Source organism: Dromaius novaehollandiae, chromosome 7 (assembly GCF_036370855.1).
Source record: "Dromaius novaehollandiae isolate bDroNov1 chromosome 7, bDroNov1.hap1, whole genome shotgun sequence".
In the NCBI taxonomy this organism is placed as follows: Eukaryota; Metazoa; Chordata; class Aves; order Casuariiformes; family Dromaiidae; genus Dromaius; species Dromaius novaehollandiae.
The window spans coordinates 2,102,621-2,121,006 of record NC_088104.1 but is presented as its reverse complement, the minus strand read 5'-3'; the positions used below and the strand labels follow the sequence as shown (position 1 = coordinate 2,121,006).

General features: G+C 49.1%; 1 protein-coding gene across 9 annotated transcripts in view; it reads left to right on the top strand.

Moving 5' to 3' along the window:
* The window catches only part of FMNL2 (formin like 2), a 174,038-nt gene that overhangs the window by 150,872 nt on the left and 4,780 nt on the right, over positions 1 to 18,386 (top strand). For 4 of the 9 annotated variants that reach the window (XM_064514533.1, XM_064514537.1, XM_064514534.1 and 1 more), the window contains exons 13-26: positions 2,221 to 2,322; positions 3,302 to 3,617; positions 4,181 to 4,384; positions 6,630 to 6,650; positions 9,135 to 9,259; positions 9,838 to 10,040; positions 10,967 to 11,201; positions 12,080 to 12,148; positions 12,318 to 12,398; positions 12,556 to 12,685; positions 13,131 to 13,294; positions 13,951 to 14,052; positions 14,549 to 14,647; positions 15,592 to 15,715. In XM_064514533.1, the coding sequence (XP_064370603.1) occupies positions 2,221 to 2,322; positions 3,302 to 3,617; positions 4,181 to 4,384; positions 6,630 to 6,650; positions 9,135 to 9,259; positions 9,838 to 10,040; positions 10,967 to 11,201; positions 12,080 to 12,148; positions 12,318 to 12,398; positions 12,556 to 12,685; positions 13,131 to 13,294; positions 13,951 to 14,052; positions 14,549 to 14,647; positions 15,592 to 15,715 (1,975 nt within the window). Of the gene's footprint in view, positions 1 to 2,220; positions 2,323 to 3,301; positions 3,618 to 4,180; positions 4,385 to 6,629; positions 6,651 to 9,134; positions 9,260 to 9,837; positions 10,041 to 10,966; positions 11,202 to 12,079; positions 12,149 to 12,317; positions 12,399 to 12,555; positions 12,686 to 13,130; positions 13,295 to 13,950; positions 14,053 to 14,548; positions 14,648 to 15,591; positions 15,716 to 17,451; positions 17,586 to 18,386 lie in introns of all 9 variants that reach the window. The other 5 variants (XM_064514536.1, XM_064514540.1, XM_064514538.1 and 2 more) reach the window with 3 other exon arrangements.

Below are 18,386 nucleotides of genomic sequence, written 5' to 3'. Positions count from 1 at the left end.
AGTTACAGGACGAGCTACATTTCTGAGCCTCGTATTCGCATATTTTAGTTAGTGGGTGCACCACTTGCTGCAGTGTTTTGTTCTTAAGCGGTTTATTGACCAGAGGAGAAAATATGCCACCCTGACCTTTTATTTACCATCCCATCTGACATGACCCCCCGGTTTTCCCATATTTCCTGTGGCAGAGGACCGTACAGGGATAGGATCGCCGTGTTTGTGGGATTCGATACGCAGTTTTGGTGCACATCGAGGAACGGTTCGGCCCATGCTGCCTGCCTAAGCGCTTACATGGCCGTTCCTGTGCTCCTTGAGTACCTCGATCGCATCAGTTTATCCCCGGAAAGCCTTGCGAGCTGGAGGGATTATCCCCACCGTTACTCAGGTGGCCAGCGGAAGCAGGGGACGGTGAGGTGGTTAGTTACAGCTGGAAGCCCAGGCCAGCTCTTCGGGCTCAAGCGTGAGATCAGCTCTCTTAGCAGAAGGGCACACATCGCTCTTCTTACAATATTTGGGAAATGAAGCTCGTGTAGAAAATCACAGAATGCACTGGAAAAATACTAATTGAGGAGTGTAAGCAGAACGCTACTGATGAGACGGGCACGGAAATATGAGGACAGTGAGGGACCTGCAGAAGAAGGCTCCGTGCCCCGGCCTCCCCCGGGCTCCGTGGCCGGCGGTCCCCGCTCCGCGTCGGCGTGGTGCTGCTGGCGAGACCTCCGCCTCGCGCCGCGCACCGCCAGGCCCGGCTTTGTACGCGCAGAGCTCCCTGATTTAAATAGTTTCAGAGTTTTTAGTTTCAGCAGAATTGTGGTTCCAGCTGGAATCGCTTGGCGCTGCGCTTCTGTAAAGAGTTATCTTACGAACTGCAAAAACTAATTTACATATAAATTGCAAATTCCTGCGCAATACAGTGCAAAGAAATAGAGCCGATAAGCGTTCAGTACCATAAAAGCACAGCTCCGCTCTGCGCAGCTCCCAGCGTCGCAGCGAGTGCGTGGAAAAGAGGAGGCGGCTGCCGGGCAAGGCCTGCCGCGCCTGGGGGTCCGATGCCGAAAGAAGGTGGAGGTGGGACAGATTAATGCACTTCGCTGCCTTAAATCACAGCGCGAGGGTCCCAGAGGTGGGGGCTCACTGCCGAGGGCTGAAAACTCGCACTGTTCAGATAGTCCCTGTTTGCCTGCAGCTTTTCCGTGCCATACGCTCTTGGTGTCAATTACTTTAATCCAGAAAACATGGCTTGACTGTTTAAAATGAAAATACTTTCCACATTTAAAAATAAATCATAAAAGGGTCATTCTGCTCCCACTTCTTCTAAGTGAAAGTCATATAGAAGTGTATTCCTAAAGGAAGTCGCTATACAGTATACGGTCCTATGAGGTGCTCTTCTGCTAAGAAAAATGATTAAGGAAAAATGGCAGAGTTTGCTTAATAGATCTACTCGTTTGAGGTGTTTGGAAACTTAATGGTTTATTTCTGTGGCAAATTTTTAACTACTTATTCTGCTCTCCTGTTATATGGACTAGACTCGTCCCCAGAGTACTGACAGCCTCTTCCGTCATGTGTTGACAGAAATATTAATAACAGAATTGCAGAAGTTTTATCCCAAAATACGCAGAGCGCAGCAGGCAGGCGCCCCTCGCGCCTCTGCAGCCCCGCCTGGGCCGCGGCGAGAGGCCTTGACGGGAAACGCCAGCGGGAGCAAAGCGCGGCTCTCACACCGCACACGGCGGGGGCTGGCAAAAAAGCAAAATCAAAATCAAAAATAAACAGAAAGTAAACTCTTTCCTTTATCCATTACCAGTTAAATTAGCCTCCTTGTGAGAGGTGATATCTAAGTCCCGCTACTTCAGCATTTGTTGACTTTGCAGCACTGCCGTTGTGGGATTCTGTCATTTTGGGGGTTTTGAGTTGGACTGAGGTATATGCAAAATAATTACATTTTAAGTGCTTTATTGGAGAGTGGGCTCTCCTATTGGGACCTGTCCGGAGCTGCCTGCCAGTCATAGTGAAAGGTGACGTTCACAGTGACCAGCCCCTCAGCAGGGCTCCCCGCAGCCAGGGACCACGTGCAGAAACCTTTGCTCCTTCTAAAGACGCTTCAGGATTTGGTGGAATGTCTATAACTTACCACATGTCATTGTTCCAATAAGTGGTACTGACATTTTGGTTAAGAAAACTGTTATTATCCATTGTATAATCTATTTCTCTTTTGAACGATAGTTATCTGAAAAACTCCAAGATACGGAGAACGAAGCTATGGCAAAGATTGTGGAACTGGAAAAGCAACTTATGCAGAGAAACAAAGAACTGGATGTGATTCGGGTAAGTGCGATGGTAAAATTCTGGCCAGGTGCCACATTTCAGCAGAGGGATCTCCAGCACGTTTTGTGTTTGGTGGAGAGGGAACGTTTTAAATGGGCTGAGCTGCTTCTGTTAGCTTTCCAGGAGAGATTTCAAACAGAATTATTTGTGTGCATGCTGAAAAATTGACATTGAACTTTCTGAATGTGCGAGCAAATCAGTGCACTAGATAGCTGCGTCCTACCACTGAGGACTGTGGTTATTCCTGTTTGGAGTTTCACACATGCAGTTGGCTGTGCAGGAGAGTTAGAGGTGGGCTGAGTCTTTTGTAATTTGGCTGCACAGCAGCAATAAGAGAGCAAGTGCCTTGTGTCGGTACTGTCAAGCTCAGTCTGCTTCCCATAAACAATCCAGACTTCTTCCTTCTTGGTGTACAAATTTAGTAACACAAATTATTAATATAATATTAACTACCTTTAGCCCAAATGTTGTCCCAAAGTGTGGCTGCTTCTAGGGTTCCTTCTGCTGAATGTCTGCCCAGGATACTCGCAGAAGCAATCTCTCCCCCAGATTAGCTCTGATTCTGCTCCTCTTTATGGACCAACATCTGCTCACAGGCAGCGCAAACAGCAAGACACCAGGTAGCCTGTGGTCAAAGTGAAAGTCTAGGTAGCCTACCTATGTTATAGATTTAAGATTAACATAATGGGAGATGTCATAAAAAGTGATAATAAAAATTGTACATTCCCAGGAGTTGGTGCCTGCAGATGAGGTTTCTCATAGCACTCACTGCTGTGCGCAGCCTTACTGCTAGCGTGGGAGAGCCGCAAAATGAATTCTTCCTCACAAATGAAGATCTGTGGTTTGCATCAGAACTCATATTTGGATAATGACTGGGCACACTGCGCAATCCCGTAACAAGCTGTTCTTCTGTTTCTACTATTGGTATTCTGTTGTTTTGAATGCAAGTGAAAATTACTTGTTTCTGTGGCGTTCTTAGGAAATCTACAAAGATGCAAATACCCAGGTTCATACGTTGAGAAAAATGGTCAAGGAAAAAGAGGAAGCCATCCAGCGACAGTCAACACTGGAGAAAAAGATCCACGAACTGGAAAAGCAGGGGACCATTAAAATCCAGAAGAAGGGCGACGGGGACATCTCCATTCTTCCTGTGGCTCTGGCTTCCGGCGTGTTGCCAGCAGGGTCGGAAGCCGTGGCTGGCACCTGCGTTGGACCAGGCGCTGGAGCTGCATCCTCGGTACCGTTGCCACCACCTCCACCGCCATTACCCACCTTAGCAGCAGCGCCCGAGGCAGGTAAGGAGCAGTCTGTGCCGAGACGCGAGCCAGCTGGGAACCGATGGCAACATTCATTGTGCCTGGGGTCAGTCACGCTGGCCTTAAACTGGCAAAAACACCATGGACGGTCTGCAGCAGCCTACAGCAGCCGAGGATGCTGAGCCCCCCAGCTGTGCTTGCACTCCCAGTCGTTGGGTGGCTCCCAGGTTTGTCTGAGCCATTCTGAGTGCTTCGGTTGACCGAAAAAATACCAGCTTCTTTCGTTAGGGTCCTTTCCTGCTGGGCTAACACACGGAAGGTGTTTGGCGAAGGGTTGCAGGGATGGAAATGCAGGGATGGGCGCTGTTCCTGTGGATGCCGACGGAGCGTGCGCGGGAAGGCAGAGCTGCCGTGCGCCCTGCGGCTGGCCGGCTCGGATGCGAGCGGTTCCCTCGGGGCGCTGGGCCCGTTGCAGCACGCGCCGTCTGGGGATGCCTGCGCCCCGGGAGCCTGCTGGTCCCCACCGCGAGCTCTTCTGCGGCTGCTCGTGATGTTTTCATTGGTGTTCCCTGGTAATACCTCTTCTCGCCTTCGTTTTGTAGTGCAAAATGGTCCTGTGACGGTGCCAATGCCACCTCCGCCCCCGCCTCCCCCGCCGCCTCCCCCGCCACCGCCGCCACCTCCTCTCCCCGGTCCAACGCTGGAGACAGCTTCCGCGGCTCCGCTGCCGCCCCCGCCCCCGCCGTCGGCACCCCCCTTGCCGGGAACCACCTCTCCCACTGTGGTTTTCAACTCAGGACTTGCAGGTAAAATGGCCCGCGCATCTCAGCAGCACCATGTGGGTTGGTCACAAAGGGAAGCAAAGGCAAGGTGAGGACACCTTGTCTGGGGGAACAGCGTACCGAGATGTGACTCTTTCTCACATTTAGTTACCTAAACAATAGCCATTCTCTCTTATACGTGGAGGGAGTTAAAAAATGAAAGAGCATTTATCACATAAATGGTTTTGGTTTGATCTACAAGAGACGACTTCAGTGAAACTGAAGCTCTTTCCAGAAATATTTTTCTAACTTGATCATTTATGACTTCAAATGAAAGAAAAAAATGGTTTTGAAACCCCCCCAAAGTTTCATGGTTTTGATTTCTTTTGAGAATATGATGATGAAATATCTGGGCAAGGAATGGCAAACTTCGTGTTGTAATTTTTGGAAGGAAGAAAGATTTCCTGACCAGTTTTAATTGTATTTTTGTGCACTCTTTGTCGCAGACCAAGAACCTGAGGCAGCACGTGAGTGTTAATTGGTATCGCACCTCTTGTCTCTCAGGACGTCTCAAGAGCACATCATGATCTCAGAAAGAGAGACTGAGGAGCTCTAATTAATAGCTTTTTTTTGAAAACTGGTTAAGTATTCCAGCCTTTAGATGTTTCTCTGATAGAGAAAACCATCATGGCACTAGTGGGTGACAGGGTGTGTTAAGAAGAAAAAGAACAAAAGCCCAGAGAGAGTTGCGGTTATAGGTTATTCTCTCCCTGGCAGGATTTGAAAAACAGCACGCTGGTCCCATGGTACCTGGGCGTAGTGTTCGTTTGGCAGCGCATCTTCCGGGAGAGCAGATCAGAGGGCTCACAAATATACGTCGCCTCTCACCTTTGATTTGCTTTGGCTAGTCCAATATTCAGCCCTTCTCCTGTGCTGCTGAAGGAGCAGGGTGGCCTGGGAGGGGTCCTGTCACAGGGATGGCGTTGCAGGGTCGGCCAGTTTTCCCGGAGGACCTCCACTCTGCCTCTTTGCTTTTTTAATCTGTAGCCATTGGCTGGATTTTGTCATGAGATGCCTGGAGAGCTAGCGTGCAACCGGCCTGCTCCATCTCTGTATCGATGTACAGAGATGGTCCCTGCCAACTGGTACTGCTCCACCCGAGACGGTCTTTCTCCAGCTTGTATTGCCTCCTTTGAGTCCGGCGTGATTTACAGGAGTACGCATCAGGCTACCGCGTGGCCTGTTCAAATCCAGTCCTTGCCCTGAGCGGAGCTCCTTCATGAGGCCCTCTGAAGTCCTCCGGCGTGCGGTGCCGGTTCCTGCTGCACTGCTGGGAGATTTTCACCATAAAGGTTTAAAACGTTCCTCTGATTTCTGCTGCCAGGCTTGAACCCTGCAGGAGATGTTGGAGCTCAATATGTCACACTGCAGACAGTAAAAAACCCCAGGCAGTGGCTGGAGGTTACCCAGAGAGTCCCTCAGAGGTGCCTTGCATGGGAAGAAGCAAAGTCGGGGGCCGCTGGCGTGGATGGTGCGGCTGTGGTGGGGATGCAGAGCTGCCCAGGGCGCGGACGTTGGCCCCTGCCGTTGCAGGGAGCACGCGATGTCTTTGGGCTGCTTCCCCGGCCATTCCCGTGCAAAGTCTCTGCAGGGGAGAGCTGAAAAAGCAAACGCTGTTGTCTCCCCACCCATCTTTGGTCATACATGTCCCACTGACTTTGCAGTGACCCTGCTGTGTTGATCATGCCGCTGTCTGTCGCGGAGCGAGGTAATCGTCTCCGTTCCTTTGAGTGCAGCAGCAAGAAATCTCCATTTAGCTTGGTGTAAATCACCAGGGAAGCAGGGGCTTCTGCAGCAAGCTACCTCGACACTGTGCTAGCGTGGCTTCGTGGCGTTTTTGGGGACCGGAGTAACGGAGCAAGCCATCGTCGGCTGGCGTGGTGCAGCCCGCGGGGCGGCAGGCGCGGAGCTGGGGTGGCCGCGAGATGGGCTGGGGCTCCCGCGGAGGCCGGCTCGGAGCTGTCTGCCCAAGGGGCAGGGGAGAGCCGAGCTCAGCCGAGCTCCTGATTTAGATGCTTGGGGACCTGCCCGAAGCCAGGGGGGATGGTCCTTTGCTCTTAAATGGGTTAGAAAACGAAGGGAAAGTGAAAGCGCCTTTTCGTGATAATGCACCTGTGTAGAAGGTACCGTTTCTCAGGGCAGGCGTCCTCTGGGATCAGCGCGGGGACGGATCATGCTGCTCTAACCATCACTAACGCTGTTCTCTTTGTTCTTTCTGCTTCCTGGTAAGACGGGCCGATCAAGCTCTTCTGTAGGTTCCTCCCTGCTAAGTATTTACTTCCTTACCCGCGTCTCCCGCTCCGTGCCTGTGTGCTGTGACCGTCCGTGTTTGCGCGGGGGCTGCCGTTGCTTTGCCGAAAGCCGCGGTGGGCGGACGGAGCGGCTGGGCAGGGCGCTGCGGGAAGAGCGGACACGTGCCGCGCCGCCCGATAGCTCCGTGGGTGCTGCCGGCCGGGGGATGTGGCACCGGGAAGGTGCACCCGATCCAGCAAAGCAGTTCAGCAAGTAATTCAGATGTGCTGTTTCTTTTGAGCCATTCTTAAGCCGTGCTCTTAAAACTGCTCAAAAATGGGGCGTTTCTGAGCAGCTGGAGGTTTCCTCTGCACTGCAGTGCTGAGCCGCAGCCGCCTTCGCCCCGCGCAGACGCTGTCCTCGGGGCTGCTCACCGGCCGCGGCTGCGTGCTCCCTGCATTGCCCTCCGCCCCTCCGAGACGTCGCCGTGCCCGCGGCCGCCCCGTCCCCGTTACAGGGAATGGGATTTTTGCAATATTTGGATTAGCCGCTGCAGGAACTGGGCACATGGTGCAGTAACCTTCCTTTTCTCTCCTTAAATAATGCAGAACAGTTAATAAGCTATTCTAATGCATGCATTAGTTGAAAATGTTTCTTCATGGGTGTTTGCACCTTGGAAAAAAACTATTTATTTTCTTATGTTAAGAATTATCTTGAAGTAACCACCTTAACAAAACAGAGAGTGACCCTGTGGTTAGGTCAGATTCACAGAAATTGGTCACCTGTGTTTGTGTTTCCCAGCTGGATGAATGTAATTCTCAGAATACACTTTCCAGTTTAATAGTGCGTGTGTTCCCTGTTATTTACTTACAGCTCTTTGTTTCAAACAAATGCTCTTGCCAGTAGTTTATTCTTTCGAAGGTCTCTGCAAAATGAGCATGAGCCCGAAAGGCACATGAACACACACCTGAATTCTTGCTTTAAAAACTGGGTGACAAGGCAAGAGAAATGTTTTCAGCATTTGCCCAGCTCCCGTGCACCAGAAGGGAGTGTTCCTTGAAATGACGGTCTCTACCCTGGAAAAACAGTACATGCAAAATCATCAGGGGAAGGAAAAATGATTATTTGCTGAAGTGCTTTGCGACCTGGGAAACTGGCCATCACCTGAACTTAGGGAAAAAATCCAGCATCCGTACAAAGCATCAAATAATGAGCAAGGTGCCTTCTGCCACAGGAGGGCATAGGCAGGCATCAGGCCCTCTTTCATGGAGCAAACAGCGATTGAAATAAGCCGAACGCAGACCATCCTCGGCTGTGGGCAAAGGTGACCCCGCGTTGCGGCGAGCCGGGGCCCGGGCAGGCTGGAGCGGCTCCCGCGGCGGGAGGAGGAGCGGGGCTGTCCCCTGCGGCGGTTTGCAGGCTACGTGGCATTTTCTTCCAGCACTGGAGAAGAAAAACCAGGGTTTCTGTTTCCTGCTCGCAGCCTGGAAAGAAATAGTTTATTTTTAAAATGATTTTGGAGTAACCATATTAATTGGTCACGTTAATGAACATCCCAATTCTGTAGCAAGTAACTTTTTTGCGTACAAAGAAGTGAGAACTGACTTGCAAAAATTATTCATGTACCTCCTAGATCAGTGAGAAACACGAAGAGAGCAAGCTCGTTTCCCTGGCTCCAATCTTAGCCTATTAACTCTGTTCACTGATTAATGCATATAATCAGTCCTGGTCTTCTGTAGCTTCTCTGTGCAAGTTATTAAAAGACCTACTGGTTCTGCACGACCCAAGGAGCTCAAACCCATTATTTCAAGTGCGTTAAAGCAAAAGTGTGCTGAACCCACCCCCTTTTGCGTTAAAAGACCAGCTTGGGCCTTGCACAGAGTAGCTTTGCCCTGTAGCAGCAGGCCGTGGGGAGGGACTGCTCCCCTGTCCCAAAACCCTTGGAAAGGGGATTTTTGTTCTTCTCATCACCTATCCTGGGTGGAATTTTTGCAAGACCGCCTGCAACACGTCCCTCCCTCACTGCCGTCTAACGCAAAGGGGTCTTTAGTGGCAGCCGGGCCGGTGCCCGAGCGTCCCGCGGGCCCCGTGCGGCACCCGCGCCCTGCATTGCCGTCTGCAACCAGCAGCGCGGAGTGAAATCCAACTGTTTCTTCCATTTTCTGTAGTGTTTAAAAATAGCCTGGGCTCTTAACCCGGCCCAGACAACATGTGGTAATAAAGTAATAACACATTTGCTTTGGTGAGGTTTCCACAGCCTCTGGCTTTCAGTCCAGTTGTGTGATGCTGGGCCCGAAGCAGCTCCACGGTTGGATGAAACCCCGCTCTGCTGTTGGCCCGTCAAGGCAGCAAGATCTTTTCAGGCTTTTCAGAGTGGTAATTTGGCTCTGGCCCGTTCTTCCTCCAGTGCTGAGATGCCCAGTAGAAAGGCTGCGTTCGGGGCGCACCGGGTGCTTTTCGGTTATTGGGGAATTTGTCATTTCCTCCCCTCCGATGTCTTTAGCTGTGAAGATCAAGAAGCCGATCAAGACCAAGTTCCGCATGCCCGTCTTCAACTGGGTCGCCCTCAAGCCCAACCAGATCAACGGGACGGTCTTCAACGAAATCGATGACGAGAGGATCCTGGAGGTACGGGGCCACGTGCTGGGTGTGCGCCGCGTGAGACCGTGCAGCAGCCCGTGCACGCGGCTGCCGCTGGGGCCCGGCGGCAAAGGTCCACGGCCAGCGTCAGTCACTGCAGGGCCGGGGTGAGAGGCAGCTGGACAGTAGCCGGTAGCACTGGATTATAAAGTGTTCATGCATGTTGTGTGCATTTCTTTAAAACTGATCAGCTGATATGGGGACAGCTCATTTTCCTGGTCGTGTGGCTGTGTGCCAGCGAAGGGAGCCTGGAGAAGCAGCGTGGAGGAGAGGCAGCGCTTGGTCCCTGTGCCGTGGAGATGCGCGTGGCTGGCTAAAGCCTGAGAAGCAGCATGGGTATCTCCCTGAATTTTGCAACGTGTGTGGGCTAGATTTCCCGATTACTAACTCGGGAGCTCGTTGCACGCTGCCATCGCTGCTTGCAGGCTCGGCTGCGGTGGCAGCGGTGCCACGTGCTCGCAGCTCCCGGCGAGCAGGGCTCCGTCCAGAACTCGGCCCCAGCGTCGGGCAGCAGCTCAGGTGTTAACGCTTCTTGCAGCGGGTGCGTCATTTTCTTCTCTTCTTAGGATTTAAATGTGGATGAATTTGAAGAAATATTCAAAACAAAAGCCCAAGGTCCAGCCATTGATCTTACTTCAAGCAAGCAAAAGATAACTCAGAAAGGATCGAACAAAGTCACGTTACTGGATGCAAACAGGGCCAAAAATCTTGCCATTACTTTAAGAAAAGCTGGAAAGACAGCAGATGAAATATGCAAAGCTATTCACGTGTAAGTAAAACGCTTGTCAGCAAAGAAATTATTTTTAAGATTTACTCTGCTTTTTGGTAAGTGGAATGGTTTTGAACTGGCAGTTGTTGTAAATGTTTTTGCAGTTGGAGAAAACCCAAGCGTAAGGACGGAACCATTCTGAGTTCCCACAAATCAGACTCCCTTGTACTAAAATGTGTTGACTTGCAGTTTTATGTCACTGTATCACTATATAGGGTAAACAAATTAGCACTTCTTTTATTAGAGCAGCTAATTCATGTTTATCCGCAGTGTGCTTTGCGTACTGCATCTCTGATTCTGTTTACCCAGTGCTCTCTGATCTAATGAACACTTAAAGCAACAGTATCAGGAGTAGGCAACTATTTTAGTTTGTCGCATGAAGTACAAGTTCTGGCCAAGTGCACTGGAAGTGTTTTGCGTAGAATTAGGTTTTTGCAATGACCCCGCAGTGCCAGACACAGACGTGGTGCAGGTGTGCACGAGGTGCACAACAGCTCTGCGCCGCACAAATGCAGTGCAGGGATTTGCTGCTTCGTATCCTGAATGAATCCAGAAGCGGTTAGTACCTGTGTCCATGGCCAACATCTGTCACTTCTCAGCAGAAGGATATCTTAAAAATTTGGATTTTAAGACAAATATTGCATTTAGCCAGATGAGGACGGTGACCCAAATCTGCTGTCAGATTGATGCAGGTCCAGCCACTGGGATTACAGGACTATGGCCCAATTGAATAAAACTGCTATTTGCTCCTCCCTGCTCCCCATCTCGTTTAGCCAGGGACGAGCTGCCCTTGCCTGTCTCTGCAGGCAGCAGCTCCATGCCTGGCATCGTTAGGCAGTGGTAGCTTCTGCTCGGTCCTTTACTCTTCCATCATTTAGTGTAGAGCCTTGTCATAACACCACTTTTTCTGGTTTGCTGTCTCTTAGCTTCGACCTGAAAACGTTGCCGGTGGATTTTGTTGAATGCCTGATGCGGTTCCTGCCCACCGAGAACGAAGTGAAAGTGCTGCGGCTCTATGAGCGGGAGAGGAAGCCCATCGAGAACCTCTCTGACGAAGACCGCTTCATGATGCAGTTCAGCAAGATCGAGAGGCTGATGCAGAAGATGACCATCATGGCGTTTATAGGCAACTTTGCAGAAAGCATCCAGATGCTGACCCCCGTGAGTGAGAGAGAACTCCTCGCGGCACCGCGACAGTGCATTAGATAGGGTGGGATTCGGGCGTTTCGGGTTTTTGGCCTCCTCTCCAGATCTGCAGCCTGCGTCGCAGGCCCAGCTTGCGTGGAGCCGGCTGGAGCCTTGCAGGACAGCACGCAGTGGTGTGGCGCGGTCGGTGAAGTTCTTACGGAGAGAGACCAAGAAACAATCGTACCAAAGGAAAGAAGGTTTTCTAGCTATTTTTCCGTAGGCATACTCCAGCTGTGCTGGTTGCCCTAAATCATGGTAAAGGCCCCAGTATGCATGACAAAGACATTGTGAGTTATCCCAAATGGTCCCGATGCTCTCTGTCACATGAGAGATTTGCTGGTGGCATCTCTGTGAGTTAAGTGGCTGGTTTCCAAAGCTGGCATATTGCACTGTGCCTGAGACGTGTGTGCCCCTGGGGACAGATATCACAGGTGGGGCTTGTGTGACAGGTTGTAGCTCAGAGTACTCCATATTGTGCTACTTCTTTACCCTTGTAGAAGTTTAAAACTGGTTTAAATGAAATTCTGTTGTTTGCACCATCAGGAAAGATGGTCACCAGTGCTATTCTCCGGGCTCTTTGAAGTGTGTCCCATTCAGTCTGATCCATCTTTCACAGTCATAAGGGTTGAAGTGTAAATACAATTTTACTCAGCAACCCCTGAGTGTGGTAAATCTGCACTGCAAATGAATTATTTGAAATCCTGACGTGTCAGGGCAGGATAACATCGATGGCAGGGACTGCTGTGTAGGTCAGAAAGCAGAGCTGTTTTCAGAATGTCAGCGTTCAGAATTTAATTTTACACTTGGGTTGGACATGCATTAACCAAATCTCTTCCTCTGTTTACCTGTAGCAACTTCACGCAATAATAGCTGCATCTGTCTCAATAAAGTCGTCCCAAAAGCTTAAGAAAATACTGGAGGTAGGTCTGATTTTAGTTATGTTGCATAGCTTAACCACATCACCAGCTCATGCCCTTGCGTGTACTGAAACTGTGCCTGGTGCTGACACAGAAACTTCCCTTTCGGGGTACCTGAAGTGTCATGCGTTTGTACTGAAAATTAACGCTCTGCTCTGTTTCATTCTGGCAGATAATCTTGGCCCTGGGTAACTATATGAATAGCAGTAAACGAGGAGCTGTTTACGGATTTAAGCTGCAGAGTTTAGACCTGGTGAGTGAGGGGGCTGCCGCCGGGTGCTCGGAGGCCGCGCGCATGCTGCAGCGGTGCCAGGGCCGCGGGCTGTGCAAACGCCAAGGAGCAGCTCAGTCGCTTTGTCTGGAGCCTGCTGTGCCCTCACCCAGCGATCTCTCTACCTTTTTGTCCCCAGCTCTTGGAAACAAAGTCAACAGACCGAAAACAAACGCTGTTGCACTATATTTCTAATGTTGTCAAGGAGAAGTACCAGCACGTGTCCCTCTTCTACAATGAGCTTCACTACGTGGAGAAGGCTGCCGCAGGTACTGTAAGCAGCGTTGTGTCGGTGTTACAGCCTTGGTACATCTGCTAGGTCCTGGTGTGCTTTGTCACTCGAATCATCCCCAAAGCAGAGACAGATGGTTTAAATACGGGTAGCAATTAGGCCTGCAATGAAGCCAGGTTAGGAAACGAGACTGGATTCCTTGTGTCAGAAGGCTGCTGGGAGTAACGCAGGACTGGGGGGTCATTCCTGGCCCCGGGCTGTTGCGGAGGTGACTCTGCTGTACTTCTGCGCTGGTTGTGGCAGTGTCGATGGTGCCAGTGGTGGACCACAGCACATGGGCAGTGCAAGGGACGTTACGGTGCACCAGATGTGCGCTGTGGGACACGGTGCTGCGGCTGGGGGCATTTCTCACTGCACGTTCATGCTGGGGCTTCAGGCACTCGCACAGCAGGAACGATGCAGCGTTTCTGTTTATCTCATAGTGTCTCTGGAAAACGTCCTCTTGGACGTGAAGGAGCTGCAGAGAGGCCTAGACCTGACGAAGCGAGAGTACACCATGCATGACCACAACACAATGCTGAAGGAGTTCATTCAGAACAACGAAGGAAAGCTAAAGAAACTGCAGGATGATGCAAAAATAGCCCAGGTATTTTTTTATTCTCTGTGTTTGGCAAGGGAATTTAACAGCAAAGAGAAGAAACTCTGTACACAGAGGATGCTTTCGATGAGGAGACAATGAATCTTCAGGGTTCTCTTCTGTTTTGGCTTAAAACTATGAAATATTCCATTACTTGTGGGACAAGATTTGTTGGTCCAACATGGTACAGAAAGACCCTGTTCCTCAATGTTACCCCTCACACATACGGCTCACCCTCTGTCCTCCCCATCACGGTGAGACCGAGTGTGGGCGTATTTGCTTGTGCTAGTATTTTCCTAGCGTTTTGTTCCTCCAGCCTCGGGTTTGTCTCCCTTCTGTGAGCCCGGGGATAACCCCACAGATGCTCTCCACAGACATGCGTTTGGATCTGGCTCTGTGGTACAAACCCTCAGGTTCCCTTTTGGAGGCAGGTTTCTGCCCCCAGCGAATTACAAGGTGCTGGCGCATCACTGCAGAGCACCCGCTTCTGTACGCACAGCAGGGAGAGGAGGCTGCAAAGACTTTGCAGATTTGTTCCTGAGTTCAGCTGCTAGACGTAGGTGTGCAGGTGTCAGTCAGGGGTTTCACAGAGGAAATCAGGACCCTTCACACTGAGTGCTGCAGTAATGGCGGTGAGTTTATCTTGAAATATGTGCTTTTCGTAGGATGCCTTTGATGATGCTGTGAAATACTTCGGGGAGAATCCCAAGACAACACCCCCCTCCGTCTTTTTCCCAGTGTTTGTCCGATTTGTGAAAGCCTACAAGGTAAACACAAAAATCCTCCTCTTCTCCTGCCTTTTAAACATGGTTAGGTGCCAAATGTGGCTCAGGGTTTCTACAAGACAGCTGATGGCTCCGTCTGGCTTTGATACCATGGTGCAGTGTGAGACATCACAGACGGACAGCGCAGCCCAACCAGCCCGGGGCAGCCCAAGTAGCTGCTTGGAGATCGTTTTCAGGGCTGAAAGACCCTGCGGCTGCCTGGGACGCTGCAGGGATCCGCAGAACTCGAACCTCCAGGAGGTTTTACCCTTAGCATGCGTTTGGGGGGATTGGGAGAGGATGGAGTATGTGACCTGTGAAGGTCTCTCCCAGCCCTATTTTTTCAAAGTCTGTTTAGAGGGAACTGTATTGCTATAGTCTAAACCTGCTTCCTTAGAAAGCCTGGTGGTAGCAAGAGATATTATTTATTTGTGATGGTTAGATTCCTGGTGTCTGTAGCAATTTGAAGCTATAACCTCTATTTTTTTGTGATAAACAGCAAGCAGAAGAAGAGAATGAGTTGAGAAAAAAGCAGGAACAGGCCTTAATGGAAAAACTTATGGAACAAGAAGCACTGATGGAGCAACAGGACCAAAAGGTACAAAACTGATAGGTGTTATAAGCACGAGTCCTCATGTTCATGACTTTTTCCTGACCATTCAGAAACCTCAGCTTAGTGTAAGAACTTCGGAATTCTGGTTGCCCAAAAGTACGGACTCTGGAAGTTTTCTTCTTATGGAGGGAAAAAACCCCCAAACCTTCAAATAGGTACTCAGTGCTCTTAATCCATCAGTTCTGAAAGAAGCACATATGGATCTGCTACTGTCTAGTTTGCAAAATTCAGAAAAGTCACGTAGAGAGAAAGTACAGAGTCATCAAGTCCACATGGCTATGAGCTAACCTTTGTTCTGCTCTGGCCTTATATCCTTCTAAAATATTATCTGTATTCAGTATTCAGAACTCACCATCATAAGTGTCCTCCCCAGAACTTGCCCTGCTGTAGCACGACAGACGGCCTAAGCCCCAAATTACCTTTTTATAGGAATTTTCCTAGCATGTTGCTTTCTGAGCTAATGCTTTAGATTTGCTAGAAAAAGTTGCCCACAGCTCTAAGACAGCCACTTGGTCTTTGATTGGTGCTGGGTCATGCAGCTCCTGTTGTTAGCAGGGATCTTTAATCCTAGCCTTGCTTTATCCCTAGGAAGGGAAAGCATGTTCTTCTAGTTCGGGAATGCTTTTCAGAGGTAAAAGCTTGGAGTTTCAATCCTAAGTGATGTGAAGTAAAGGCTAGGAAGTAACTTAGAAAGGTAAGAAAGAAAAGCAGCTTGGCAGCCAGGTTAACTTGTGCCTTTGGCCTTCTCGCCACGGGATGTGAGCTAGTCACGTGCTTGTGTTTTCCTGATCTCACAAAATTGGGCAGAAAACTGGCAGTTACTGTCGAGTGCTGCAAGTGGGATCACCTGGTGTTTCAAATGCTCGGGAGAAGAGAAACACAGTAATTGGAGGTCAGTCCTCACAAATGCTGTTCTTGTTCGCTTTCAGTCTCCTTCACACAAAACAAAGAGACAGCAGCAAGAGCTAATTGCAGAGCTCAGGCGGCGGCAAGTCAAGGATAACAGACATGTGTACGAAGGGAAGGATGGTGCCATTGAAGATATCATCACAGGTAAACATGTTTTGTTCCACGATCTCGGAGCCTGTTTCACACAGGATAAAAATGTATATCTGCATAGTAGCTATCATAAGTACCTTACATACTTCTTAAAAAGTGTCACTCAAATATAGCTTAGGAAATTGGTCATTTGATGTGAATCAAGTATAGAAACTTTTGCTAAGGGTATGTAACACACACAGCCCAGTCACCTGCCTGCACACGTCCTTTTTCAATGCCGTGTGCATTTTTCACAAGCGTAGACCTTGGAGACACTCACGCTGTTCCGTAGTTCTTCTCTTCCAGCATGTTGTTGTGACACGTTCGGTCTCTGATGTGAAGAGTAGCCAGTTCAGTGCCCGATCTCCGCCGATGCTCTGGTGGGGGTATGCATGCCACGCAGATCTTTCCCCAGAAATCTTTTTTCCCAGAGACAGAATGAATGATGGATGTTTAACATTATTAAGAGCCTACATTTTCATTAAAATGTACTAACAGTAATTACACCACATTATTGCACAGTTGCAGCAAATCATTTAGTCAAACCTGAATGATTTATGACCCTAAATTGCTTCTGGTTTTACTGCTTTTCAGTTTGGTAGATAGTCTGTGCTGATCACCAAGCTAAGATTGGAGGGAGAGGCCCGTTGCTGTAGCCTGAGATAATCAGGACATTGTATGCAAACACTCGCTGCTGTCTTCTCAGTCCCATTTAGTTTAGGAGTCAAGTCACTTTTATGCATGTAGCTGCTCTGATTGTGGTACTTTTATTTTTGTGCATTTTTTTCACCTGTGGTGTGGAAGGAGAAAGATTTTAGCACTTTTATAGTTTTAGGGTCATTTATTTTCATTATACAGAGCTCAAAACAGGTCTTTGGGCAGGATTTTCTTGGCTATACTTCTCAGGAATGTTTTTCACACCAGTTTTTCCTGCAGGACGGGAGAACTGTTTTACCACTCAGCGAAGAAAGCCAGGGAATTTTTGCCCTGCTAGATGACAGGGTTGAAATGCTTTTGCTGAAGCTTTCACAACCTTGATTAATAGCTTCCTAAGATAATATTCATTTAAGGGGCAGAGTTGCTATGATATCTAATGTGTTACGGCTTCTGCAACTCCTTCAGACTCCTGGCAGCTTGTATAATTCTGTAAATTGTGTTCTCCTACTCGAAGGGAGAGAGAAACTGTGTGTGAGAGAAACAGTCCCGATGCAAACAGCAGGCCAGTGCAGGAAGTGCCAGACTGAAATAACCTAAACATTTCCTATGCTCGTGTGTCCAGGATTTCCTATTATGGGGGTGTCTCTGGTGGCCTAGAGCCAGATAAAAAGAAAAGTTAGGCACAGAGTCAGGTAGAAACTAGGTCACTTGAATATGGCCCATAAGGTCTATATCAATGGTAGGGAAATACTCAGTCAAAAATGTCATTTTAAAATGGATGGAGCCTCTTCAGAGGCACAGGAAAGCTCTGCAGACCTGAAACAGGCCCCTGTCTAACACCATACTCTTCTGGAGTAGGTTTAGCCTTTCAAAAACCATTGAACACTATGTAGTATAAAAAAATGTGTATTTGAAGACTTAAAACTGCCTTGTCCCCAAAGCCTTGCGAATTGTAGTGTGATTAGACAACAGGTTGGAACATGTAAAACCACCCCTGGATGTCCTTCACCAAGCACTAACAATGTACTAATGCCACAGATCTCTGCTTCTTACTGTGCTCTGTTTGTCTTGTTTGGCTGTTATTTTCCATGCAGTGCTGAAGACTGTGCCCTTTACAGCTCGAACCGCCAAGCGTGGCTCTCGGTTCTTCTGCGAACCTGTTCTCACTGAGGAATTCCATTATTAAACTATTCCTCTTTCACATCTGATGCTCTTAGAAACAAACAAGGTTGCTGTAGATTTTTGACACTTCTCCATTTGTACGGATCTCAGCCAGGATCATGTGAATGTTGAATGTATAGTAATGTCCGGCGTCCACTTGAAGTTGTATTTTATGTCACCTTTGTTGCATGTTCTTGTGTTTCAGTAACTTTTTATTCCATTCCATCAACTCTATGCTTGATGCTTTTGGCCATCCTTGCGTTTCAAAGGCATCTCTCATCTCCATGGCAAATGCCATAGAACAGCAAGTGGTGGTGGTCACAGCAGACTGGCTGCAGGCGTCATACGGGCCACAAGACTTAGTAGAGCAAAAGCAGTCTTAGAGTGACAATTCACTTGGCTTTTCTATGTCATCTCTTCTGGCCGGCAGAACTTTCTGTATGTGAATCCACCTTTATAGTACGCATGTAATAAATTAGCTATATGCTAAAGCAGAATTACAGTGTGCATGACCTAGGTGGGACTTTCCTGGGCTTGCTTTCCGACTTGCAGGGGTTCTCTGTAATAACGTATGTCCTCTGAGAGGAGCGTGGTCTTGTTTCAGACTTTTTAACTAGCACCTGCATGTTTGTCTGCATGTAGGGTGTAGAATAAAGTAAACAGCATACAATCTTCCTCATTTTTCACATCCATATTTAACTTTTATCAGTTCCATGCCAACTTTATCTGAATACAATCAGCGATGCTTATTGAGCATTAGCCAATTCACACGGTGACCCTCTTCGTTTAGGGGGACTTCGTTAGGCGGAGGCCACGCGGCTCGTCGGGGCACGTAGTGGAGCCTCGGCAAGGCCGGAGCGGGGCTTCC